The sequence below is a fragment of the Onychostruthus taczanowskii genome, unplaced genomic scaffold, assembly GCF_017590055.1.
Source record: "Onychostruthus taczanowskii isolate IOZ18803 unplaced genomic scaffold, ASM1759005v1 scaffold9, whole genome shotgun sequence".
Classification (NCBI taxonomy): domain Eukaryota; kingdom Metazoa; phylum Chordata; class Aves; order Passeriformes; family Passeridae; genus Onychostruthus; species Onychostruthus taczanowskii.
In genome coordinates this window covers 398324-423925 of record NW_024506993.1, presented here as the reverse complement: position 1 = coordinate 423925, position 25602 = coordinate 398324, and the positions used below count along the sequence as shown (strand labels likewise).

Genomic DNA, 25602 nt, shown 5'->3' with positions numbered 1-25602 from the left:
GCGATGTCGCCGCCGGGCCCGGGGCGGCCGGGCGGGCCCGGGGCCGGGCCCGTGCTGCGCTCGGTCAACACGCGGGAGCTCTCCGAGGTCGTGTTCAACAACCACAGCCCCCGCTGCGTGCTGCCCGTCTGGCTGGACTTCGAGGGCCGGCCGCGCTGCTACCCGGTCCTGCAGCCGCGCAGCGGGCGCGTCATGCGCAGCTATCGGGGTGGGTGCGGCGGCACGGGAGCGCTTGGGCGCCGCGGGGCCCGGGGGGGATTTACCCTTTTGCGTCCCCCCCGCCCCCTTTTTCATTTCTCTTCCCTTCTTCCTTCTTCCACTCTTACCTTTCCCTTCCTTTTCCCTTTTCTCCACTTCCTTTGCTCTTCTTTCTTTTCCTTTTCCCCTCTCCTTTCCCCCTTTCTTTTTGCCCTTTTTCTTTTTTCCCCGCCTTTTTCCCTTTTTCCTTTTCCCTCCCCACTCATACCAGTGACTGGGGCTGTGGTAGTGCCCTGTGCTGGAGAGCTTGGTCCCTTGCGAGTAGATGCCCCTCAGAGGCGCTCATTACAAAGTTCGGTACTTGGTCACTCCCAGCTTGTTCCCTGGCAGGGCACCTCTGGCTGTTCCGGGATGCAGGGACCAATGACGGGCTGCTCGTCAACCAGCAGGAGCTGTTCGTGGCAGCCCCCGACGTGACCAAAGCTGACATCACACTGCCAGGTAAGGGACAGGAGCGCGCGTGCTCTGGGCAATTCTGAACTTGCTCTCTCTGGACCTGTTGGGATTAGTGAGAAATCAGATCCTCGTGAAATTAAGCCAGCTCAGACACTGGAAGAGGTGGTGAGGGGTTGTAGGTAGAGCTGTTGCGTTGGACGGAGCTGGTGGCAGAGCTCTCCTTTCAGGGGCTTTCTGAGGGGTTTTGGTGGGTGCCTCCTGGCAGAACCACATCTGTCTCCTGTCTGCAGAGCCCAGCCTGTCGGGGTCGCTGCTGCTCTGCGCTGGCAGGCTGAGAGCAGCATTGCTGGCCCTGGAGCAGCAGCTGCGAGCCCTCGTGACGAGGTTGTGCTGTGCTTGTGTTTGGCTGCAGTGTTCACCCTGAAGGAGAGGTGTCTGCAGGTGGTGCGCAGCCTGGTCAGCCCCGTGGACTACAGGAAACTGGACATTGTTCAGTCGTTATACGAAGAGCTGGAGGATCATCCTGACATTTGGAAGGATCTTCGGCGGCTTTCTCTGGAGAGGAACGAGGCACTGAGGAACTAAATTGTGGAATAACGGGATTACTCACTCCAGACTCCTCGTTACAAACCACTGAGTCTGAGCAGCCAGAGTTGCCAGGACACACACCATGATGCCTCCGTTTAAATTTGAAACATAAACTCAGTAACTTTGGTGACAGTAAAACCCCAAAGACTGAGCAGCACTGGGAGGCATGCTGGGTTCTGATGGCTCAGTTAATTTTTTCATTACAGGTATTGCAAACTGTAGGGTAAGATCAGGGCAGCTAAATGGAAAATATTCATGCAAAGTAATTTTCATTGTATTAGAAAGCAAATTACACCAAGGGTTAATTTAGCCCAGACTAATGGCTGTGAGTGTCACGGGTTTTGTTTGAGTAATTTGTTTTGATGGAATTTCCCTTTCACGTGTCACCTCAATGTGCCTGTGGGTCACAGAGCATCAGGGTTTGCACATGAGGGTTTCCAGCAGTGCCTGAGGCTCTGACAAACGTTACATTGGTGGAAAGATGATGTGTAAATGCTTGCAGGTTATTCTGCCTCTTACCTTTCCACGTACAAAGCCATGTCCTATCTAGCTCTGACATGTTCTTGCTGTCATCATACCTCAAATGCCTTATTTGCCTTTGTCACAGGAGTCTTGCCTGGCTGATCTCAGCCACGCAGACCAGACCCTTGTTTTGGAGCAGCCTTGTCCCCCCCAGCTGCTTCCCCAGCAGCCCGTACAGGGCTCACAGGAAGCAGATGCTTTAAGTTCTGTCTTTTCCCCTCGCAGTGCTGTAGTCCAGGTCGCAGCAGGAGCCTTTCCAGGGAGCGTGGGCCTCTTGAGCTGCCTGTGTCTCCTCAGGACCAGTGGGAGCTGTATTGGCTCACACACAGGGCCATGCTTACTGGCAGGCTGGAGAAGGAGAGATGATACTTCTTTGCCTGTGTGTTCCCCACATCTCAGTGGAATGTGCTCTGGTGTGAGCACAGAGTTCAGTGCAGCATGGTTCAGTGTTAGATGAACTGTCCATCAAGCAAGATGTGGTGCAGCTCAGGTTAGAAGCAGATTGGTTGGAGATTGATTACAGCAGGTTATTTCTGTGAGTATGTTTCCCTCCCGTTGTACATTTTGAGATTAGCTGTGAAATCGAGAATCTCAATGTATTTTGTAAGTATGGAACGTCTCCCTATTTGTAAACTTGTTTCTCTTACATATTTGAAGAAATTGATCTTTGACATAAAAATGGAAATGCATGCTAGCTTTCTGACTGTAATTCTGTCAGGTAAGTCCCCAGTGCCTCTGTGTTTGTACTCCTGTGACACTGACAGTCAGTGGTTGAGCAGTAAACACTTTGGACTGCCCAGCCCTGCCGGGCTGTGTTGTGGCTCCCAGGGGCTATCAGCACAGCTTCAGGCAGTGTCTGGGCAGGAACGGGCTGCAGAGCCCTGCCTGCAGCACATGGGAAAGAGCAGGAACACACAGGATTGTTCCAGTCTGTTCAGTTGATTTCAGTTCCCCAGTAAGAGCCTGCAGGACTTGTGACGTTCAGAGCAGAACTGAAGCCATGCAGCGGTTGGATGTGGTCTTTCCCCTTGTTTCCAAGCCGAGGCAAAGAGTTCAAATGGTTTCGCAAGTTTTTCCAGTACCTAGGGGGAAGAAGTATTTTCTTCCTACTTTTATGTAGCTCTTTGCAACGCAATTTCAGTCTCATCTTACATCACTTCCAGAGATGTTCCAATCATGAATGCATTTAGGTGTGTGTCAGAGGGACAGTAAGCAGGGGAAAGGGAGGGGAAAACCCCATAAATGCAACTATTATTGTTGAACTGGTACTACGGATAAAACAGCTTATCCCAAGGCAGTCTTTGAGTTGTCATATTTTAGATATACTTTTGGTAGTTTTGTTTATTTTTCCCTGTTCTTTGATCTTATAGCTACAAGGATATTGCATTTTTCAGTTTTGCATTGTCACAAGCAGAGCTAAGAAGCTCATGATTTCTGAGGCCAGAAGTGCAGAAAACTGCAAAAGTTTGAAAGCTTGACACTGAAAACAGGAGTTAGCTGTACTGTAACATACATGCAGAGTACAAAGAAACAGTTAATTAAAAGCTGTCAAAACGTACAGCACTTTTTTCAATTCATACCAATTTAGCCCTAGGGTTAAATATGAACAACAAGACCAGAAGACGGATGGTTACACTTGTGTATCTGCTGGCAGTCTCTAGCAGCAGTAGTATGGCAGGAAGGCTCTCCTTTTTGCCAGAAGCAATATTAGTAATAGTAATATTAGTGATTAGTAATATTTACACTGGAAAATTAACTAATTATACATTTTCATCAAAATCAAGTTAAACAAAAAAAAATCAGAAAAAATTGCTGACTTTAAGCCAGAAGTAATATTAGTAATAGTAATATTAGTAATTAGTAATATTTCCACTGGAACATTAACTAATTATACATTTTCATCAAAATCAGGTTAAACAAAAAAAATCAGAAAAAATTGCTGTCTTTAAGCCAGAAGTAATATTAGTAATAGTAATATTAGTGATTAGTAATATTTACACTGGAAAATTAACTAATTATTCATTTTCATCAAAATCAAGTTAAACAAAAAAAAATCAGTAAAAATTGCTGACTTTAAGAACATATTTTAAAGCTAGCCCTTGACGAGCAAGAGCGGCCGTGTGGCCGCTTGTGATGTTCTTTGGCTCGCTGCCGGCACAGCGGCCGTTCCCACACACAGCGCGGGCCCGGAGCGCAGCCGCGGTGGCGGGCCCCGGCCGGGGCGTCCCCGCGGCCACCTCCGCTTCCCGGCCGCTGTCCCGGGAAAGCCGCTCTGCTTCCGGCGCCCGTAACTCGCAGTTCGGCGGCCGGGCTGGAGCCGTGCCCAGCCCCGGAGAGGAAAGTCTGATTTGCATGGGGGGCCGGGCCTGACGTCAGGCGGAGCAGGAAGCGGCGCTCGGAGCCGCCGGGGATCGCGGGCCGTGCCGGGCTGCCAGGGCAGTCCCCGGGGCAGAGGAGGCTCCGGGGGCGAAGAGGACAGGCCGGTGAGCTGCCCGTGGCCGGCGGGGCGGCGAGGGCTGTCCGGACGGGCACGGCGCGGCCATGGCCCTGCCGCAGCCGCCCCTCGCCCCCCGGGCGGGCTCGGCCCCGGCGCTCTACATCCACAGCATGCCCGCCTGGGTGCTGGAGGACTTCTGCCAGAAGATGGACTGCTTGAGCGACTACGACTGGATGCGGTTCGGTGAGGGCAGGGCCGTGCGCACGGACAGCGCTGTCCGCGCTCGGCAGGGCGCATCCCGAGACGGGGAATTCCCGGGCTGGTTTTGCTTTTCAAACTCAGGTGGAATGCCAGGCTTCTGCGGTTCCTTGGCTTTCCCTGGGCGGCCGGGCTCCTTCCCCTCGCTCCCCGCAACCTTTCGCACTTCCCTCTCCAGTCGCGCTGTACCTCCGGCCACTTCTCACTGCCTGTTTCCACAACGTCCCTCACATCTGCTCAGATGTCCTGTTTTTTTATTTCCTCCTTCTCTTCATGTATATTCCCTCATGCTTTGTGCCCCTGTTTTTCTCGATCCTGGCTGTGTACAGTCAGAGTATAGAAAATAGAGTCCCTGAGTTATTTAGTCTTTTTTCTGTGTCCCCCTGCAAAGAATTCTAACCTGAATCTTAGTACCTGCCTTCCTTTATTTGACATGACTTCCCTAACTGTGTGCTGCATAAGCTCTTACCCCAGTTAAAGTTCCTGCTGTAGGGGAGGATTCATCTCCACTACCTTCAGATGCATAAGGCTGTATTTCTGATGTCCTTCCACAGCCAGCCGTGGTCAGAACTCAGGAAAATGTGTCTCCACACGAGCACCCCAGCCCCTAGCCTTTTCCTGCAGGCACAGCCCCCTGAGACCCCAGCTCTGGGCAGTGTCTGGGTGTGTGGGGAGGGGGTTTTGTGTGGGTAGTGGGCTGGAGGAATACAGCAGGATGACAGGCATGGTCAGGAGCTGGGACACCTTGTGTGGGGCCAGCTGGGGCACAGGACCTAAAAATAGCTGCATTTCCCTGATGGCTTTATCAGAGTGCAGCTAACACCCAGGTGATTCAGTTATTGCTTTTCAGTTATTCAGTTATTGTGCTCACCACAGCACAGGGATTTAGGAATGCAAGTGGGAGTGCAGCCACGCCACTGACTGCTGTCACCTGTTTTGGAGAATCACCCCAGGAATTTAATCTCACCTTACTCTGGTACAAAGTGTTAATGGTAAAGATTGCAGGGAAAATATGCTGAAAAGTATAAGTGGGTCTTCTTTTCAAGTGTCTCTGATAGAACAAAAATTTTTCCAGAATAGTTGAAGGAACAAAAGGAATATCTTACTTTAGGAACAGAAATTTATTCATGTCCCCATAGGTAATTTACTATGATCCTTCCTTTTAAAGATATGCAAATGCAAAAGTAAACAGTGTCTCACACCTTAGCCTGCCCTGCTTGCCCTTGCCTGTTTTTTGTAATATTTAAACAGAGATATCCATTCTCTCCCACCAGCCTCCTATGTGATCACTGATCAAACAGAGCTACGGAAAATCAAGTGCATGGAGAAGACGGGGATCAGCATCACGAGGGAGCTCATGTGGTGGTGGGGAGTGAGGCTGGCGACAGTGCAGCAGCTCCTGGACCTGCTGCAAGGGCTGCAGCTTTACCGAGCAGCTCAGGTCATCCTGGACTGTGAGTAGCTGCCCCTTCCTGCCGTGGCTCTGTGCTGCTCCTCACAGCACCTAGGCCCCTCCTAGGATATCTTCTTGCTAGCTCAAGAGGCTTTTTGTTAGAAGTCACATCCTCTGTCAAATTCTAAAATGTCTCAGTGGTTGTGATTCTCCGCTCACCCGAGTAAAACTGGTGGTGTGAGGGAAGAGGTGACACAGGTGGACTCAGGGTCCCTGCAGCTCATCACTCCATCTTTGTGGTGCTATCTTGGACCCTTCAAGAAGTGCCAGGAAGATGGGCTGTGGCCAAAGCAGGGCTGGTGCTTTTTTACCTCAGGCAGGATTTCAGAGGCTGCACACAGGGTCCTGCGGCGCTGGATCGCAGCCTGACAGACGGCATGTTGTTGCAGCCCCTGCCAGGATTGCTTCTGCTCCAAGAGCAGTTGCAGCAGTTAGCCCAGAAACACACACCCAGCACAGACAAAGCCATCACCACCCCTCCGTGGGTCTGCTTTGCTCCCGTGCTGTGTCAGTATGGCCATCGCTTGCACAATTTGCACCTGATGAAGGTACAACAGGCCATTACCTGCTTTCCCTTATGCTGCTCTCAGTTACTTTTATTTTTAGCTTTTCTCTGTGTCTGAATATGCTTACTCAGGTGATCCAGATACAGAGGATATGTTGCTTGTTCTGTTGGGCACTTCAGGAGACTAAGTCATCCTTACATCACCATAATTCAATTCATTCCTACTTGGAGGAATCAGACACAGCACAAAGGGAGATCTTTTGCTGGCAGATTACTTCCCAAAGAGTTCTACATCCATTCAACAGTTCTTTGCACTCTCTAGTGCCACTTCTGATTGTCCATAATGATGTTTTCTATGTCAGTTCCTTAGCTGCAGTGCTGCCCTGTTTGTCCGACATGCAGGAAGTTGCAAAAGTCATGAAAAACCCTGAAAAGTAGGTTGAATAAGGGAAGTGATGCTAAGTTCTGAGACTTCTAGGTTAAACCATGTGAGGAAAAAAACAGAATACAGGGACTTCCCTCAGAATGAAGGGACTGTCAGGTTTGACTAAAGGCCTGCAGACTGTTTGACAGCTAGTCTTAAAACCCTGTAAAATTCGGGATTTCATAGCATTCTAACACAGTCACAAAAATACCTGAGTGTTCTGAGTTTTCATTTTCAGACCTGGTTTCATTCAGAGCTGAAGCCATTGAAGAGAACAGATAGAAACCTCGAAGGGAGCTTGGCCATTTCTGCCTTCATGGCTCCTCATGTCCTGCTGTTCTTCAGCCTCAGTGCCCGGATGTGCCAGCCTTGGCTTCCCTCCCACAGTTCTCTGGCTCATGGGTCACACCAGTAGCCCAGATTACACAAGAAACACTGGGCTTCTGCTTGTTCCAGCTACTCCCTGGCCTTTGTTTGTACAAGTAAAAGAGCACAAAGCTGTCTGATTTCAGATGCAGAGGCCTGCCACATTTGATTCTAAAATCACCAAAGCTGTTAGAACAGCAGGATAAAAACCACCATGTAATAATGTTTGGGCTTATGTTTTTTCTGTTATATCCAAACATTAATTTGGATTTTTAAGAAAATGTTAAATGTATTTCTAAAAGGTGCCATACAAAAGTTTAAATCTACAACCAAGAAAATGTTGTAGAAAGCCCTTATATCACCCCTAGTGCTCACTGGGCACTTCCAGGCTCCTTTTCAACCTCAGTTTTAAGGGCATTTTAAGAGGTAAGAATTCACCTGCTTTGGAGATTTTGACAACCTCATATATCACAGCATCTTGAACTTTTGTACTGTATTTCTTCCCATCCTAATTGTAGTTTAATCTCATCTAAATAATTCCCCCTCAGGTGTACACAGTTTTAAGTTCCTGGACACTGTATCTTTTTACTTCTTTTAATCAAACTTCAAGTTGCTTTTTCAGGCCTAACTCTGAGGTTTTGCCAAGCTGTGTACAGCACAGGATCTGTTAGAGCTGTAGTGAATCAATAATTCATCCTTTAAACTTTCCTTATATATCAGCAAGTTTTGAGCTTTGACCATTTTTTGTTTTCCCTAGATTGTCTTTGGTTTGTTTCTTTCTGTTGCGAAGTAAAAGTATGAATCTTTCTTACAAATAGTCTGTATATATGACCATTTTTTGTTTTCCCTAGATTGTCTTTGGTTTGTTTCTTTCTGTTGCTAAGTAAGAGTTTTTCTTACAAATAGTCTGTATATGGAAGTTTTTCCTGGGAATGAACCTAGTCATGCCACTAAAATCACACAATTGAAAATAGTCCTAAAACATGTAACTGACTCAACCAAACACAATTCTGTCCATCTTCCCCTCAGTCCTGTGACAACGGCAGAGAACTCAATGCCTTCCTTAGGCTGGGAGGTATTTGTGATTTGAGATCATTACCTGAAGGATGAATGATAAACATATCATTATTGCTAATTTATTCTTGTAAGAGACTCTGCATCTCTTGAACAGTCATTGCTGGTATTTATTTGAAGCAATTAGTTCCTGTTAATTTTCAGTAGAAGTTAATGTCATAGGTATGGTCTCAATTTAAATACTGTCTAAATTGCTTGAGTATTCATTTTAATGTTGATGTTAATTTGAAGTCTGATGTCCTGATTAGGATTATTTTCTGGTCACTGATTAGAGTCAGGCTCTATTTTCCCTGCTTATCCTTACGTTCCCTTTGTTGTGTTTTGAAGGGACATCAGCCTCTGGCATCTCCCTCCCTGAGAAAGAAGAGCCAGAGCCACCCAAACAGATGGTATCTGTACCTGCCACAGAAGGCCAAAGGAGCGACAAAGAGAGTGCCCTAAGTTTGTTGCCATCCCCAGACTCCTCACAGCTGGGAGCAGCCCCTTCAGGCAGTAAGTTCAGTACTGGGCTGTGAGTTTGCTCTGCCATGAAATGGCTGCAAGCCAAGCTGCTGTGTGTTTGTGTCAGGATCGTGCAGTGCAGACACTGGTCTCCCAGGTGGGCACAGCTGAGTGTGTGCTGTTTTCCCAGCACTGCTGTCTCCTGTTTATTCCTGCTTCAGCACACAACCTCCTGCTCGTCCCTCCTTTGGCCCCCTTGTCCTCCAGAGATGCTGGCTGTGTCTGTCCTGTGGGATCTCAGGATGATTCCCAGGACTCTGAACGCCTTGATCCCATCCTGGCTCCTTACAAAGACTGCACCAGTGCATGCATGTCCTGCCCCATGTCCCTCTCTCCAAGCACAGTGAATCTGGGCCAGCAGAGAGCTGGGGAGGGGTCAGCAGCCCCTCTGCTGGGAGAGGGAAGGGAGAACCCCAGCACGTCCTGGGGGGAGCATCTGCAGCAGCACAGGCTCAGGGAGCTCCATGTCCCAGCCAGGGCTGCAGAGGGCTGCACAGTCATCCTGCAAACAAGAACCAGGAAGAGAGCTCCTGTCTTCACACAGAATTTCAGTTTGTCAGCTTGTCACAGGTTATCCTTGGTCAGAAAGTTAAAAAAAAAATACCCCAGATCTTCATAGTTCTTAGAGCTTTGTAGTTAGTCACAGGTGGTGGTATTACAAAACTGAGGTGTGTTTTCAATGCTGTTATCTCAGTTTCAGGTGCTGTTTGTGAAGGAGCCTTGTATTCCCTCCCTGCTCCACCACCTCCCCCGAGAGACCTTTTGAATTCCCTACAGTCCAATCCTCCTGTTCTATCGAGTGTGAAGGTAAATCCCCTTAGTGCTCACTGACTCTACAAGGAAAATTGCCTTTATGACATTCTGTCTTTTTTCTGTTAAAGTGTATCCCTCTCCTTGTACAAAAACATTGCTGTAGTGAAAACGTTGAGCTCCATACAAAGGGTTTGGACTGAATGCAGTACTAGTGCTTCAGTTAGATTGCTTGTGGTTACATCACTTTTTTGCCAGTGAAGGAAAAATTTACAGTATTACTTCCTGCATAGCTCAGAAGGGATAGCATACCAACAAACAGCAACTGAGTTTGAAGGACTCTCACATGTAGATTTTACAGAGGACTTACATTTCTGGTGTGATCACGGGACAGTATATATCACTGATTAGTCAGAACCACAGACCTCTTTTAGTTTCATTGTATACTTAAAATGTGGTTTCTGCTCAAAACTGGGCTAGTATTGAATTTGTCATGTTGTTCAAAGCCTTGTGTAGCTGACAACTGAAAATCTCCCAAGATAAATGTTCCATCACCTCTCTGAGCCCCTGTTCAGGTGCTTAACTATCACAGTGGGGAAAATTCTCCTAATGTTCCTGATGATCTCAGCATGAAGTCTCCTATTCCTTCCTGCCCACAGTTCTCTCATCTTTCATACAGTCTAACTAGATCTGTCCTGTCCCCAAAGTGTTTCCCAGATCTGTGGGCACACCTTAGTCCCATCGTGGTTGTTCTTGGCCTGTTTTCTTTGGTTTATTTTGTCTGAGGCTTTAACTCTTCCACGATAACATGGTCCAGGAGTATCAGCCAGGAGGGAAGACTGACTCAGAGTGCAGTAGTTTCACAGTTTCTTGAGAAGAAGTTAGTGCTTTATTTCCTCAAGTTGTGTGCTTATTGAGGTTGTGAAAGCTGCATGATTAGGCTCCAGTGAGACTGTAATTATAGTTGGTATTAGGACTTACCACACTGGAAGCAACAAATTATTGTGCAACTGATGCCAGATGCTTCAAAAGTAGATATGAAGTTTACCAGACCATAATTACAAGGGACCTCACTTTCTCATCCAACTGTTTCATAATATGTAACCCAGCTATAAAGACTAAGATCTTTTGTAAATCAGACTAGCATCAGTTCACAGAAATATATGGCCTTTCAAACAAAGCTAAGTCTGTTTCCTGGGAAAGGTGGAAATGCAGATTGGTAGCTGATTTTGCTTCTGCTATGCAAAAGTTTTACATCATCCCAACACATCAATACAGGAGTTACCTACACCCTAAGGAGTGATTGCATAGTGCCTTTCACAGTTTCATTCAGCAATCACGATTGCTTAAAACATGGGAAGGAAAATATGACACTGAAAGAGGGAAAAAGCATATGAATTATCATGAGATAAACTTGTTTCTTCTACAAATGTGTAGCCTTGCAGCTCTTCTGCTCCTCAGCAGGAGACGATGGCTGATCTCCCGAGCGGGAGTCTCCTGTGGACCCAGAGGGAAATTGCCAACGCCACCAACAGCTTCAGTGACAAGAACAGGATCTGTGAAGGTGCCTTTGCAGATGTCTACAAAGGTCAGAGGAACAACGTGGTGTTTGTCATCAAAAGGCTCAAAGAGGCAAGTACTGCACCTTTTTCTAGAGGAGTGTGTGTTACTAGCATGACTTGCCCATTAGCAGATGTTGTTTAATACTGTGTGGGGAAGGAATAACTACACAAGAGGAGAGGTAAAAATGAAATTATGTAAATAATTAAACCTAAATTCAGAAAACACACTTTGATGAATACTTTACTCATGTGAGTAGTTCCATTAACTCTAGATAAGAGTAGTCTGTAGTATAGCTGCCTGCATTGGATGATTGGATCGGGCGTGTCTTTACACTAGTTTTTGTTCTAATTGCCAGTTAATTGTTGCCTTTGACTTAATGTTGCCATGAGTGGTACTTGCCTGTTTGCTACGCTAGCTTGTCATCTAGAGACTGTCAGATCTGTATAAAGGCAAAGTCCTGGTAATTTCTAACTACATTCTCTTGCATGTTTTCATTTTTCAGCTGGAGTGCACAAGCCCAAATTCCACCCAGAGGTTCTTTCATACGGAAGTGCAGATTTGCTTTCGGTGAGCGGTTGGCTCTCAGAGGCAGAGCTGTGTGTCCCACTCGTGCTCTGCTGCTGGGTGTCCCATCAGCACTGGGGTGCCTGCCCCAGGCACGGCTCTGGCCGGGCACACGCGGTCTTGTGCTGCCTCTGCGGGAGCCCCGGGCAGGCAGCACAGTGCCCGGGGCTCCTGCTGGTCCTGGCTGAGCTGCCACAGCCACTCTGCAGCCTTGGGGTGGGGAGGACACAGTGCCCAGCTCGTCCCCTGCTGCAGTGATGGGCTCTTGCTCAGTCAGCCTCCTGCCAGCTCCTGCCCAGGACCGTGCTGGGCTCCAGCTGTGCTTCCAGCTGCAGCACACCCTTCCAGTTAGTTGCCTTGAATTTAGGGACTTGCTCCAGCTCAGGAATGTGTTTTTGTGCGCTGCTCTTACCTCATTTGCAAATCACTGCTGATCTGTGCCTGCAGGTGTTGCCACATAAACATTCTGCAGCTGCTGGGGTTCTCGGTGGAAGCCGGATCGCACTGTCTCATATATCCGTACTTGCCCAACGGCTCCCTGCAGAACAAGCTCCAGTGCCACGTAAGACATCGTCTGGGTCTGCCACCTGCTTGTCATTGCAAGTGCTCTCCTGGAATCCCAGGAAAAACTATTGCATCTCTTTGATTTCTGAGAAACAGACAGGAAAAAAAGGTGCCCAGTGCCTTGGCTGCAGCACCAGGAAGGCAGCAGCTCTTCTGGAGTTTGACTGGGACTCAGCCAAGCCTTTGGTTTTCTAAACTACCAATGTCTTACAGGCTTTTATTCCATTAATTACCAATTTTTTCCTCCTTTCCTTGCAGGATGATTCTGCTCCACTGACCTGGGAGATGCGCATTAGGATTTCTTTAGGAGTTGTCAGAGCAGTGGAATATTTGCATAATTTTGGAATTCTTCATGGGAATATCAAGAGGTGAGAACTTTGATTTCCTTGGTCATCTGGTAATTTAAGGATTTCTTTAATAATCATGGCTAAAGTTTATACAATTTGGAAATCCATTTGCAGTAATTTCTGCTGTCCCTTTTTCTCTAGGACCTTTACCCTTTTTTGTTTAACCTGTCTCTCTTTCCTAAATGAAGGAAGTAAATTATTTTGAAGTAATTTTTGGGTGCTTGTTTTTTCCCCTTCTTGCTTTCTAATATTCTTAATCCTTTCAGTCCTATGCAGGAGGCAAAATGCTGGACACTTTCAGTGCTTAAGTTTAAAAGCATAAAACTAATTCTTTGCCTCAAGACAAAGTAATGATTTGACCAATATTGTTATTTGTCTGTCATTATTGCAGCTCAAATGTCTTGTTGGATGAAAACTTTACACCGAAGCTCGGGCATTCTGGACTGCGGTTGCAGTCTTCTGATAAAAAATCAGAATATGCCATGATGAAAACCAAAGTCCTGCAAGCTTCTCTTTCTTACCTGCCAGAAGACTTCATCAGACATGGGCAGTTAACAGAAAAAGTGGATATATTCAGCTGTGGTGTGGTATGTTGCCTTTTTTCCATGCTCTGGTTTATTTTTTGATGCTTCTAGACAAGAAATTGAATAAGAGCAAGTACCTCATATGGTTGTTTTGCTGGCGATTTCATATTATGGTTGCTGGCTCTATAATGTGTTGAAAGCCTGGTTTTAACTCCAAATATATCTCAGTTTGTGGCAAAATGAGGTGAATCTTTTGAACAAGAGAAACAAACGTGTTTTTTATTGCAGATCAAGTATTACTGCTGAAGGCTTAAAACAAACTAGATGCTCAAAATTCTTGCAGACTCACCACATGAAGTCCTACAAACATTGCCTGTTCAGTTGTAATTTCAGCTAAAATAATTTATATTACATGATGTCACCCGTCTCCAGGTGTTTCCATTTAAGTAGGAAGTTGCTTTGTGCAGTATGATTTTTTATCTATATTTAGCTTTACTTTCTTCCTATTCTTTGTTTCAGCAATATCTATTGAACTATAAAATCTGGGCTTGGTTCTGGACGTAGATCTAAAGTCTCATAAATGCCCTGAGCTGGCATTGTTGAGCCATCTGAAGTAAAAATATAATATCAGAATGCATTGAAAGTTCAATATTTCTTTAGTTAATTTTTTTTTTTTAATTATAGTTCAATCTGAACAAATGCACTTTCTAATGTCTAAAGTCTCATAAATGCCCTGAGCTGGCATTGTTGAGCCATCTGAAGTAAAAATATAATATCAGAATGCATTGAAAGTTCAATATTTCTTTAGTTAAATACTTATTTTTTAAAATTATAGTTCATTCTGAACAAATAATTTTATCTTTCTAATACACTTTCTAGGTCTTAGCAGAGATACTGACTGGGATTAAGGCCCTGGATGAAGACAGAAACCCAATTCACCTGGTAAGAAAAAGCAGCAGTAATGGGCACCAATACAAATGTATGGGCTTGCTGTCTAAAAATAATAAATACAATTTGATGTTTGCTGTCTGCTGCACATGTCCTGCAGAAGAGAAGTTTGGGAGCCATATCCTGGTTCCATTAAGGTCAGTAGCCTGCCTGCCATTAGAACAGAGGCACAATTGATATTCCCATTTCACATACCCACTCATGGGTGCTGGCCTGAATGGCATTAGGAGAGACTGCAAATTAAATAAATATTTCAGAGACAGGGCTTTGTGCTGGAATGCTGCTGCACATTTTCTGTGTGCCAGGAGGAGGTGGTATGAGCCACAGTGAGTGGGGGAGCCTGGGCAGGCAGGAGCTGCAGAAGCTCATCATCATGTTTATCAGGCTTTGTCTTGTGCTCATGCGTGGAACTGATTTCCAACCGGTTTCCCAAGCTGAGGTTAGAGCTACATGAGCCACTGTCACAAGCAATCAGAAGAGCCAAACCCACTGAATGCATTAGAACCATCTGCAGAAAGCAGCCTTCACCTGCTTTCCTTCTGTGGCATGTGCTCCTGACTTCTGGTCTGGCTGAAGCCTTGGAAGGGAGAACAACAGTATTCCCAGTGTTCAGAGGGGTTCCAAAAATCAAAGATCCTACATTCCTGATTTCCTTAACATGTGTTATAAAGGCCTGCGTAAGAATGCTGCTCTACAAGGTGTTGGCTCTTTTTCATTCCTGTATAAATGAGCAAGGAAGAGCTTGCCCTGCTTTAGGAAATTTGACATTGGACACATGCAGAGAAAGCCACTGGCCTTTTTCTCTCTCGTGAGAGCAAACATTTCAGTCAGTTGCATGAACAGAGATTATTAAAGGTTTTCAGTTTGTGAGCCAGGCATTGAGGAACACCAATGACAAATACACAGCAATACTGATTCTCAGAGATTCAGACAAAAAGAAATGCTTGTGTTCATTTTGCCTTCACTAACGCATCTCCTTCGTTTGAACAGAAAGATATGATTGCAGACGAAATTCAAACAGCAAAAGAAAGCTCAAACTCCAAAGTAAAAAATTTGGAAAAACTGGCTGCCAAGGAAATCTGCTGCAAATACCTAGACAGAAAAGCAGGGCACTTGCTGGAAGAGGTGGCTGTTGATTTTGCGTCAGCCATCTGCCTTTGTCTGAGAAAGAAGAATTCGAACATAGCAGAGGTAATATTTTAAATATACGGCCAAGATTTAAGTCTCCTTGTCATCAGGGTGTAAAGCTACAACAGTCATGTCTTGCTTATTTTTGTGAGTGTTGACATAGGAGAATGTGTGTAAGCAGGGGTACGGGAATTATCATGCATTCACAGATTTGGTTGTTAAAAACAGGTGCGTGAAATGATGGAAATGGCTGAAAACAAATTAAAAGAGCATTACGTCTGTGGAGGCAGCACTTCTGGATTCTCCATGAACACTCCAGAAGAAACTGATGATGAGACAGCCAGTGTGAGCGTGGATGTGCCTTCTGCAGAGGGGAACAAGGAGGAGAGCAGCCAGGCAGCAGTGCCTTCCCTGGCAGCTGTGGCACCCCACACCTGCGGCATCTACGTGTCACGGGTCCCCTGTGAATCAGATGAGTCCAGCAGTTTCCTGTGGGATCCTCCAGAAAAGCCCTCAGAGGAGTCACCCAGCCACAAGTGCAGCAGTTCAGACAGAGCAGCAGGCTGTGATTACGGGCTCAGGCAGGGAAAGCCTGCCCAGGGACTGCAGGAGAGAAGCCTGGCGTGCGCCCGAGGCGATGGCATCCTGGAGCCAGCAGCTGCTGCACAGGGCACCTGCCCGCAGGGAAACAGCGACCTGGACTCTGCGTGTGCTCCTCAAGGTAACAGTGCCCTCCTCTGACAGTACTGGGGCAAATTGCTCCCTTCTCCAGAGCTGCTTAGGTCCCTCTTCCTGCTTTTAAACACATAGCGGTAAATCTTGTCTCCTTGGTTATGAATTTACTAATAAATCTACAAAACATTTAGCAGTTTTCTATCAGATTTTTTTCCTAAGCCAGTTTTGTTGTTTGGTTAGTTGCTTGCTTTTTCTTAAATTTAAAATTATCATCTATTTCTTAGACAATAGATGCTTTTCTTCCCTCATTATTTGTGCTCTTTTTGTTTTGCAGCCTTAGCCAGAGAGACGTCTTGGAAAATACAGATAAATGATCAAAAAAAGAAGCTCATGGAAAATATTTTGCTGTATGAAGAGGACAAGTTAAACAGTTCTGAACTTTTTGAATCATAAATTGGATGGATTAATTAGCAGTGGCCAGCTCAGAAGAAATAAGGACTGTCTCCTCATTAGAAAGATGATAAAAGTGCACTTTTCACTTACGATTAGGTAGCAGATTTCGATCAGGAACACTAGCCCTGACTGAAGGAAACAAGAAGCACCACATGGAGGAGCACCAGAAAATACCTGTTCTCTATCAGATTAAGTCCCACTCTGTACACAGAAATGCCTTCTGCCTTTCCATCTGCAGCGTGAATGGCAAACACAAGAATGGCAAGCACATAGTAATTTGTGTTGATTTTCAGCGTGTTTCAGGAGGCAGCTGACCCGCGGTTACGGAGCAGACGCTGACCCCTGGCAGGCAGCAATCCCCCGAGCTGTTTTCCTCTGCCTGCAGGGACAGGAGTCCTCAGAGCCCCTCGGAGGGACAGGAGTCCTCAGAGCCCCTCGGAGGGACAGGAGTCCTCAGAGCCCCTCGGAGGCTTGCAGTGGCTCTCCTGTCCGTCCAGCCTTCCTCCACACGCTCAGACCCAGTGCATTCCCAGAGACAGGGATTTCTGCGCAAGTTCTCAGGATGCTGTGCACAGCTTCACCTCGGTTTGGACCGTGCTGACCACAAGTGAAGGTAATTAACTTCAGCCCCTTCCTCTCTGAGCTTCCCTCCACACTGACAGCACGTAAGCCCAACTTTCAGTTCACTGCTGGGAGCTCTGGGACCACGTTCAATACTCCATAGGGGTATTTTTGGCAATTATTTTTCTCAAAGTGTCCTTTACATGGTAATGTTTCTCATTGTGTTTCACGTGATAACTGTTTGTTGTGATAAGGCACCAAATGATGACACAGACACTGCTGCTCTCGAGGGGAACAAAAAAGAAGAACTTTATTTTCTGACTCCAACATTTATAGTTTTCCAAAGGTGACAGTGGATTGGAGGGTGACAGTGCCACCTCTCCAATGCCACTGGACAGACCAAGGGTCCATCAGTTCTCTCCACCTCCATGAAAGAATGCAAAACATAGGTTATTTACAGAACTGTGTGTGAGAAAGTTTGTTGAAAGAATGTAAACATCAGAAGGCTTAACAAAGTCTTACAAAATCAGGGCGACAACTGTTGTATACTTTGGATTAGGGAAAATATTTTAATTTAAAATGGCTTTGATTTTTTATAGGACACTTGAAACATAAATTGTTGTATTTATTTTGGCAATGGGTCAAATATAAGCTAATTATGATGGTTCCACACTCACCAGGCATTCTCAGAAGAACCTTGTGGGTGTCCCTTAGTTGTAGGAGCAGTAGAAGCCTTGGTCTCAGGCCCAGGGATCACATGCAAAACAAAAACCAGAAACTTGTATGCTGGTGTATTTATGATCAAGTGAAAGCCCTCTTAAGAAAGTATTTTGTTTTTGTGATATTTATTAACATTTTATTTTATTAAAATTTTATTATTGCTAGCATATTCCACTTGTGTACAGTATAGGGAAAAACAGGTTTGTTATGGACCAAAAGAATTACCAGAGTATGTAGCTCAGTTTACAGACAGGTGAGCTGCCTGCTGAGCACAGGGAACAGGGCCTGATGTGCAGAAATGGCTGCAATTCACAGTGCAGGTCAGGGAACAAAAATAAAATTAATTATATGCAATTATTTTCAGTGGAATTGTTTAGTAGTGTATATTCCTAGCTTTACACAAAGAACTGTTTAACTTCTATTTTTGTACAGTACCTAGTTCATTGTATGTATTATTATGAGCAAGTAAAAGTATTTTAGCTGAAGACCTGTATACTGGAATTATCTACACATTTCTCATTATTCTCTACACTAAAAACTGGTACAATTCCTTAATTAAAAGTGCCTTGGATACTGTCTTTGTATTTACCTGTGTCAGGGGTTTTTTAATTTTACCAGAATCAAACCAAGATAAGATTAATACCGACATAAGAAACATTGTATACTCAGATTGGTCAATAACTACTTAATTCTACAGGAGATTTATAGAGATACTTTGTGGCACTGAAAATGTAATATTCGTTGTTTTTCACTGGTGTATTCTGGGGGAGACCTGTGGTAAAATCGTGGTGTCTTCTCCAGAAAGAAATGCACATGGATACACTGCAGAGCTGAATGGGAAACACGAGTTTTAAACTGAGAAAGGTAGTTTGTGCACAGTTCTGTTTCACTAAGGTGCTTTAGAGGTTTTGTTCTCCTGTAGTCACCAAATGGAATTGTTATTCTTTGTCTGAGGTGATTTATGTAGTCTTACAGAGTTACCTAAGTATTTAGCATGGCATATATAAGACACTGTGTGGTCTCACATTAACACTGTTATGTAACTTGGCAGTTCACAATCCAGTTTATGCATTACCATTTACTAGTAGCTTTTTGAATAAAAAACCTGAAAAAATCCTTTCTTTTTAGGCTGTTTTTTCACGATTTATGGCACAGAAAACATATCTCATTCCACCCTCTTTGGGCAAAAGAACTGAGAACTTTGCTCTCAGTAGTAATTATTAGTACAGACATATTTATTCAGTCTCCATTCAGTGTCAAGTAGCTTTGTTTCCTTTCTGATGGCTCTAGAGAAGAATTTCGCCGTGAAATTAATTACGAAGGCTGCTGCGGCGCGGGCGGGCCGGGCCTGAGGGGAGCGCGCGCGGCGCCCTTCCCGCCCTTCGCGGCCCATCCAATCAGCGCCTCCGCCGCCGCCCCGCCGCCCAATGAGCGCCAGCCGGGGCGGGGCTGTGCCTGAGGGCGGCGGGGCTGTCACAAACCCGCGGCCTCGCTTTTCCGCCGGCCGACGCTGGTTTTAAAAACATGGTTTTAAAAACAAACAGCTGCAAAGGGCACCAGTGGGCTCACGGCCTTCTTTCTTCCCTCATGACGAGTAAAGCTGTAAGAGCAGAAAAGGGGAGCTGGCACCGCTTACGTTCTCCCTGGGAATTGCCAAGACCAAAGGAAGTGCAATGGCTTTGTAAAGCCTTGTCTCATGATGTACCATTAGAGGAAAAAAAAAAATCCTACCAAAAAAGCCAAGCTCTTGAAAGCTAATTACAAGGATGGGAAGATGTGACTGCGGCTTGGCTGAAGACAGACTGCAGATTGCCTTGAAAAGGCAATCCGTGAAAAGATTATTTAATACAGCACGCCAGGTTTTTAACCAATGAGATTTTATTCTGTCGGTATCTCAACCAAAAAAAAAAAAAATCCAAACAACTGAGGTACAGTACAGAAGTGTGACTAAAAAAAATAAATCTTCAAACCATGGTTTGATTTATTGATGTTGGTTAAACAACCCAGTTTGAGATTATTATAAAGCAGAAGACATATGCATTCCACTACTCCTTTTCATCTTCAAGAAGGCAGACTTTCACCAAGCACGTTATTTTCAGAAAGACACAAGTACAACCTCACTGTTACCAGCAGGGCTAGCTAGCACACCACCAGCTAACCCCAGAACTCCACCAGCCCATTCCCCCACTTGAAACAAAGTTCTGGTCTTTGAGGGCACAGAGTATTTGTCCCCTGCATAAAGGAGTATCACACCTCATTGCTTTGACAGCTTCTCCCTGTTCTGCTGAAGTGCGTGAACTCTGACCACAGCACAGCCACTCAAATTTGACCCCTAAACCAGAAAAGCAGGGAATAATTCCTACAGTATCAAGGAGTAGTATCAGGCACAGTCCTTGGCTATACTGTTTATCTTGAATTTAAGGGAATGTCAATTAAGGCTGATTATCAACATATTGTAGCCTCCCAGTAAGAGTGCTCATAAAATTGGATAATTGTTTCCCACGTTCATGTCCAGTTTAGATAAAATCAGTTCTCATCCAGCTAAAGACGCATGGCAAATCAGGGACAGTGATCACTCATTGCAGCTGGAGTACTCCACCATGCATCACTGCTCATTCTGCTGCCCTTCTGTCACAGCAGACACCCCTCCTTGGCCCTTGTTCACGTCGCTGATACACGCCCACAGCCCGTCCACCGACTCCTTCCACAGTGTCACCTCAAAAACAGAGCAGGAACAGCTTTCAGCTTTAAACATATCCTGTTTCCCCTTTTCTTGTAGCTACCACAGCATGGGTATGGTGGTAGCCTGCAGTTGTATGAGGAGAGTACGTGAATTGTCAGTACCCCACAAAAATCAAGCTCAGCCTGCATTTCTACCCTACAGTAAGGACAGAATGCAGTGCAAGTGGTTTTCCAAAGGTTACGGTCTTCCTGCCCTCCTGATTAATCAGAAGAAAAAATGCCCCCACTGCAGCAAAGGAGACTCTGTGACAGCCTTGAGTTAAACAGGTGACAACAGCCTCACCTCAGCTCCCCTGGAAACAGGGTGCACAGGGGTAAAAGCCAAGGCAACAGTACTCACTTTGTTGTCTCCTCCAGACACTGCAAGGATGTTGGCAGTGATGGACCAGCTCACGTGCCAGACAACATCATTGAACTTGTGCAGCAGCTTTGGCGACCAGGAGTTTCCAGAGGCATCATCACACGTCCAGATAAACACTCGGCCATCCTGCAAAAACACCGAGACCAAGGCTGGGCACAAGAAACGTAACCCTGAAATGCCCTTGGAGCTACACTTCCAAATCACAGCTGGCACACCAGCCTTGATGTGCCTGCATGGATTTGTGCTCAGCACAGCAAGGGGCTGTCTCCTTGCTGCGGATAAAGGCAAGGCAGGAGTACAGCTCTGATGAGAAAAACTACCAACAACGACTTGCAAATACCAGAGAAGGGCCCCCAAAATACATATGTATCAGCTGAGATACTTCCTCAGAATGAGATTTTGTTTTCCACTCACATGGCAGGAGCTCACTAAGTAGTCTTCTTGATGTTAAAAAGAAAAGCATTTACGGATTAACAAGAACACAACAGTCAATATAAAGGCTGACAACATCAGAGCTGATTAAGAACGCCAGTTATTAGAAAACAGTATTTTTAGAAGGAAATTCAGTAAATTTGACCCCAAAACACTAAATATGACATTAGTTGGAAGGTCTTCCTCCTAGTGAAACCATCCTGCTCATGATTTTCAAAGCAGAAGCCAGTCTTTGGTACAGAGGCACGCACGCACATAAACCTTTGTCCAGAAATGCTTCTATTGGGCTTCTGAGATTGGGAAGAACAGGAGTCAAAGGCTCTTATGCAGTGACCCACATACAGCAAAGGATTGCCAAGAGGACCTGTCACAGCAGCTCTATCCCTACAATTCCTTCCCTAGAGAAATGGGGATGGGAGCACGTGGAAGTGAGCACACCTCGTGCCTGCCTGTCGCTCCAGAGAAACCTCACCTGAGAGCAGCTAGCAATGGTGCTGGTCGGCAACCCGATGGATGGGGCCCAGGCCACGTCTCGTACCCAGTCACTGTGAGCCTCCAGCTTCTGCTCTTCTTTCCACTGACCCTCTTCTTCCCTGAAAACACAGCTGTATGGTCAGAGGGATGGTGGCAGCACCCTTCATCACCTCACGCCCTGCTCAGGAAGGCTTTGCATTGCAGCATTCAAACTCCTTCTTCATCAATACAATACAAAGCACAAGTGTTCCCTACTTCTCCAAAAATCTCTATGGCTTGAACTGACAAAATCCCTTCCAGGAGGCAGAAAGCAGCACAGGCAAAGATGTTCTGACCTCCAGTTACCGTCAGAAATCTGCTATTACCAAAGTGGTAACCAAAGACCATTACAAAGCCACCCTTGGAGACAGGATCACACAGGGCTGGCACCCTGCAAGAACCATGGGATACTGTGCATCACTAAGCTTCCATTTTTAAAACACTTCTCTAAAACAGTAATTCGAAGATGATACAATAGGGATGACCAAAAATAACAGGGAAACTCTAATCCTAAAGTGTCAGGTTTTATCTGGCAACACGGCACTTACTTCCAGATCTTGACCAGGTTGTCACAGCCACCAGATGCAAATCTTTTGATGTAGTTTGGCTTTTGACCAGAGGGTTGTTCTATAAGGCTTCCTGGTACAACAGCAGGAGCCCAGCTAACTGCATTACATCCAATCTAGTTAAAGAAAAACATCACTGTTACAAGTTGCTTACTTTAATTAAGTAAATAAATAGATAGAGGCTGCTGAGAGGGTGAAGAACATGTAGCATACTCTCTACTGAGAATGGGGAATAAGCCCATCTCAGAAAAACTGAAGTCTTGGACAATGCTGGATGAATATCGGATGAATAAGAAATCCAGATGCAGAGTAGCCTCACTAAGGCACTTGTCCAGAGAGCCTGAGGTAGCTAAGGGTATTTGCACACAAAACAGTTCATCTTGGATGTGCAAATAGAGACAGAAACTGCAAAGACAAATGGCACACACAGTTGCTAAGATTTAGGAATACAGGAGTAGAAGGAACCTTTGGTCCTGAATTTCCTTCTACTGGGCGCCATTGCCATTAGTTTATCATGTTCTGCTTAAACAAAAATTTCCACAGTTTTGGGAAAAGCAGGAGTCCCAGAGTTTTTTCCAGCTGGTGCAGATATTCTTAGGACCAAGGCCATTTCTTACCACGTAACTTTCAGCACTGTGTTTAACAACAATGCCCAATGAACAGGCATTGCCAGTGCTGTTTAGTGAACTTCATAACAATTTCACTTCATTTTAGTGACTAAAAGGCATACCTGCCTACTCTGGAAGAAGTGAAACTATTCTTGGTTCTGGTTGTTTCACATAACTTCACTGCATTTCTGTATTTATCTCCTCAAGTCTCTGAGGCATCACCTCGGTGTTTCTGTAGCTCTGGGATGAGACTCACCGTGTGTGCATTGCTGATCTTTTTGACTTCCCACTGCCCATCACCCGTGTAGCTCAACAAGGAAATGGCCCCGTCAGAGCTCCCGCAGGCCAGGATCAGTCCATAGTCGTGTGGAGCCCAGCAGACAGAATTCACTGGGAAGGGCGAGACAGACCAGATTGCAGCACAGGGACTACCTAAAACCGACTGACCAGTTCACTGACTGCTATCAGTGGCACAGTGGCTTTGAAAGCTGAGAATGAGTCCAATTTCAGCAAAAGCCAGCCAATTAGCATTGTTTACTGAGTAACAGATCTGCATTGGGAGGGTAAATCATCTGAACACAGTTTCAATTTTAAAACAAGATATAGCATGATTAAATGCAGTCTTTCTAATTGGAAACAAACAGTACTCTCCTCAATAATTCAGTTCCCTGTCATCTTTATTTGAAAGCTGACTTATTTGTATAACAACACCTACAGACACATGGTATGAATCAGTAGTGGCTTATCCAGCAATACAACCTCAGGGAAATGTCCTGTTAGTACTGAACTGATTTACTCTCTTTTCAGTTTTTATCCTTCTCTTTTTGACAGGGGCTTTCTTCCTTAACACTAACAGATTGATTTCAGTCTCACCCAAATCCCCTCATGTCCTCAGTCTCCCTTCCCAGCTCCACACTCCAACCCTCCATACCTGAAGAATCATGTCCCGTGTACTCGTAGGTCTTTTCCCAAGTGCCATTTTCTTCCTTCCAGATAATAACCTTCCTGTCATAGGAACAGGAAGCCAAGATATTCCCATACATAGGATGAGCCCAGGCAACCTGCCACACAGGACCTTCGTGCCTGCAAGAAACAGCCTCATTAGGAAAAGGTGAGAGAAACCCCTTCCAGCTGCAGCAGCCTCACAGATCACCGTTGTGAACCGCTGCTCTGGGAGGGAGTAGAGTTCTGACACGAGGAACGAGTAATGCTAAGGTGGCAATGTCAGTGCCCCGACACAGGGCTCTCACTGTCACAAAAAACAATCCCAGCTTGTATCAGGACGTTACTTCTTGAAAATCACAGGTGCAAAGTACTAAAGGAATGACCAAGCCCCACTGCGCTTCCCATTGGGGCTCTGTGGGGCTGAAGAACTTCTCAGAGCCGAGAAGTTCTGTCCCCAGCCCGGCTCCGAGAAGTTCTTCAGCACGGTCCCGGAGGAGCTCACCCTGGAATTCAACCTGCTCTCTGTGCTGCCCAAGGGCAAAAGGACGAAGGCCCGGGACTCTGCGCTGGTGAACGTGCTGCAGCGACACTCACCCCCTGAGGTCTGCCATGAGGATCTGCCCCCCGTTGCGCACGTCGAAGATCTTGACGGAGCGGTCGGAGGAGCAGGTGGCCAGGCGCGTGCCGTAGTAATCCATCTGCGCGTCGTGCTGCAAGGAGAGCCGAGAGCTGCGAGCCCGGCCCGCTCCGGGGAGCCCCTTCCGACAGGCCACGCGTGCCACGCGAGCTGTTTGTCCCCCAGCTGCTTCCTCAGTCGCTACACCAGCCTTACGCAGGAGGAACCCGGGGATTCTGAGCTACAACCACAGCCTTTTCATCACAGGGAATCCACGCTGCTCACTACAAGGCAGTGAGCAGTTATGTATTTCTGCTTTTTAAAATATGGAGTGGGTGTACAAATACTGCTCTTAAGTGTATTTGAAACTTCACCGTCACCACGGAACCTTTAAGGCTGGAAAAGACCTCCAAGGTCACTGACTACAACCTTTGGCCGATGGTTGTCCCTTGTCACCAGACCTGAACACCGCGTACCACACGACTACAACCTTTGGCCGATGGTTGTCCCTTGTCACCAGACCTGAACACCGTGTACCACATCCAGTCATTTCCTGAACACCTTCAGGGATGGTGGCTACACCACCTCCCTGGGCAGCCCTTTCCATGCTTGATAGCCTTTCCTGTAAAGAAATACTTCCTGAAGAATTAGGCTCACCTAACTGGGCTCCTTCCTTCAACAAATTACTTTGAAACCTTTCTTCCTACCCACATTAATACATCTACTCTCAGACACATCCACTTCAAGAAAACCATTTTTATCAGCTGAAGGTCTGTACCAGAGAATACACGCATACCTCTATTATTTCACAAAAACGGGCAGAAACAAGCCCTCACACGAAAATCAAGATTTTAAACCATTTCCCCTGTCCTCCCAGCCCAGTTTTCCTCTCCACACAGTACAAAACGGCCAGCCCAGGATGTCAGAGAGCATTCCGCATCCAGCACCGCAGGAGCGCGCTCTGCCACGAGCACAGAGACGGGCCCCGGTGCTCAGAGCCCCGGAGCAGCTCTGTCACAGCACCGCCGGCCCGGCCGGAGCAGCTCCCGGCTCACTTACGATCATGTCCTCGTGGGACGTGTCCACGGTGTTAATGACCGACACCTGCGGGGAGAAGGAACAGAACGAGCTCAGCGCAACCGCGACCCCCGGAGCCCCGCTCCATCCCCGGCCGCGGTGTACCCTGTGCCGTGCCCCGCGCTGCCCGGGCCGCGGCGGGAGGCCGCCCCCGGCTGCGCTC

At 46.3% G+C, this 25602-nt stretch overlaps 3 protein-coding genes across 4 annotated transcripts in view; 2 read left to right on the top strand and 1 right to left on the bottom strand.

Annotated features, from left to right (window-relative positions):
* The first annotated feature begins 3 nt into the window (after positions 1–3).
* On the top strand, positions 4–2453 carry LOC121347398 (von Hippel-Lindau disease tumor suppressor-like). Its single transcript, XM_041426044.1, has 3 exons — positions 4–208; positions 589–699; positions 1067–2453. Exons 1-3 carry the CDS (start codon positions 4–6, stop codon positions 1237–1239), a joined length of 489 nt encoding a protein of 162 aa, XP_041281978.1. The 3' UTR covers positions 1240–2453.
* Positions 2454–3851: 1398 nt separating this feature from the next.
* Positions 3852–17216, top strand: IRAK2 (interleukin 1 receptor associated kinase 2). 2 transcript variants are annotated; one of them, XM_041426029.1, is made up of 13 exons: positions 3852–4444; positions 5734–5913; positions 8609–8773; positions 9477–9589; positions 10970–11164; positions 11598–11662; positions 12107–12221; positions 12482–12591; positions 12962–13157; positions 13974–14036; positions 15033–15233; positions 15399–15891; positions 16180–17216. In XM_041426029.1, the coding sequence occupies exons 1-13, from the start codon at positions 4306–4308 to the stop codon at positions 16296–16298; spliced, it is 2154 nt and encodes a 717-aa protein (XP_041281963.1). In that variant the 5' UTR covers positions 3852–4305; the 3' UTR covers positions 16299–17216. The 2 variants fall into 2 exon arrangements, with proteins under 2 accessions (XP_041281963.1, XP_041281964.1); XM_041426030.1 differs by lacking the exon at positions 3852–4444 and having other exon boundaries at positions 5819–5913; positions 8606–8773.
* Positions 17217–19434: 2218 nt separating this feature from the next.
* Positions 19435–25602, bottom strand: part of SEC13 (SEC13 homolog, nuclear pore and COPII coat complex component) — a 9753-nt gene continuing 3585 nt past the window's right edge. The window contains exons 2-9 of the mRNA XM_041425453.1: positions 25422–25466; positions 24341–24456; positions 23733–23884; positions 23058–23191; positions 22176–22309; positions 21587–21707; positions 20662–20808; positions 19435–20295 (exon numbers count right to left, since the gene is read on the bottom strand). Of these exons, the coding sequence (XP_041281387.1) occupies positions 20185–20295; positions 20662–20808; positions 21587–21707; positions 22176–22309; positions 23058–23191; positions 23733–23884; positions 24341–24456; positions 25422–25466 (960 nt within the window). The 3' untranslated portion in view covers positions 19435–20184. The remainder of the gene's footprint in view (positions 20296–20661; positions 20809–21586; positions 21708–22175; positions 22310–23057; positions 23192–23732; positions 23885–24340; positions 24457–25421; positions 25467–25602) is intronic.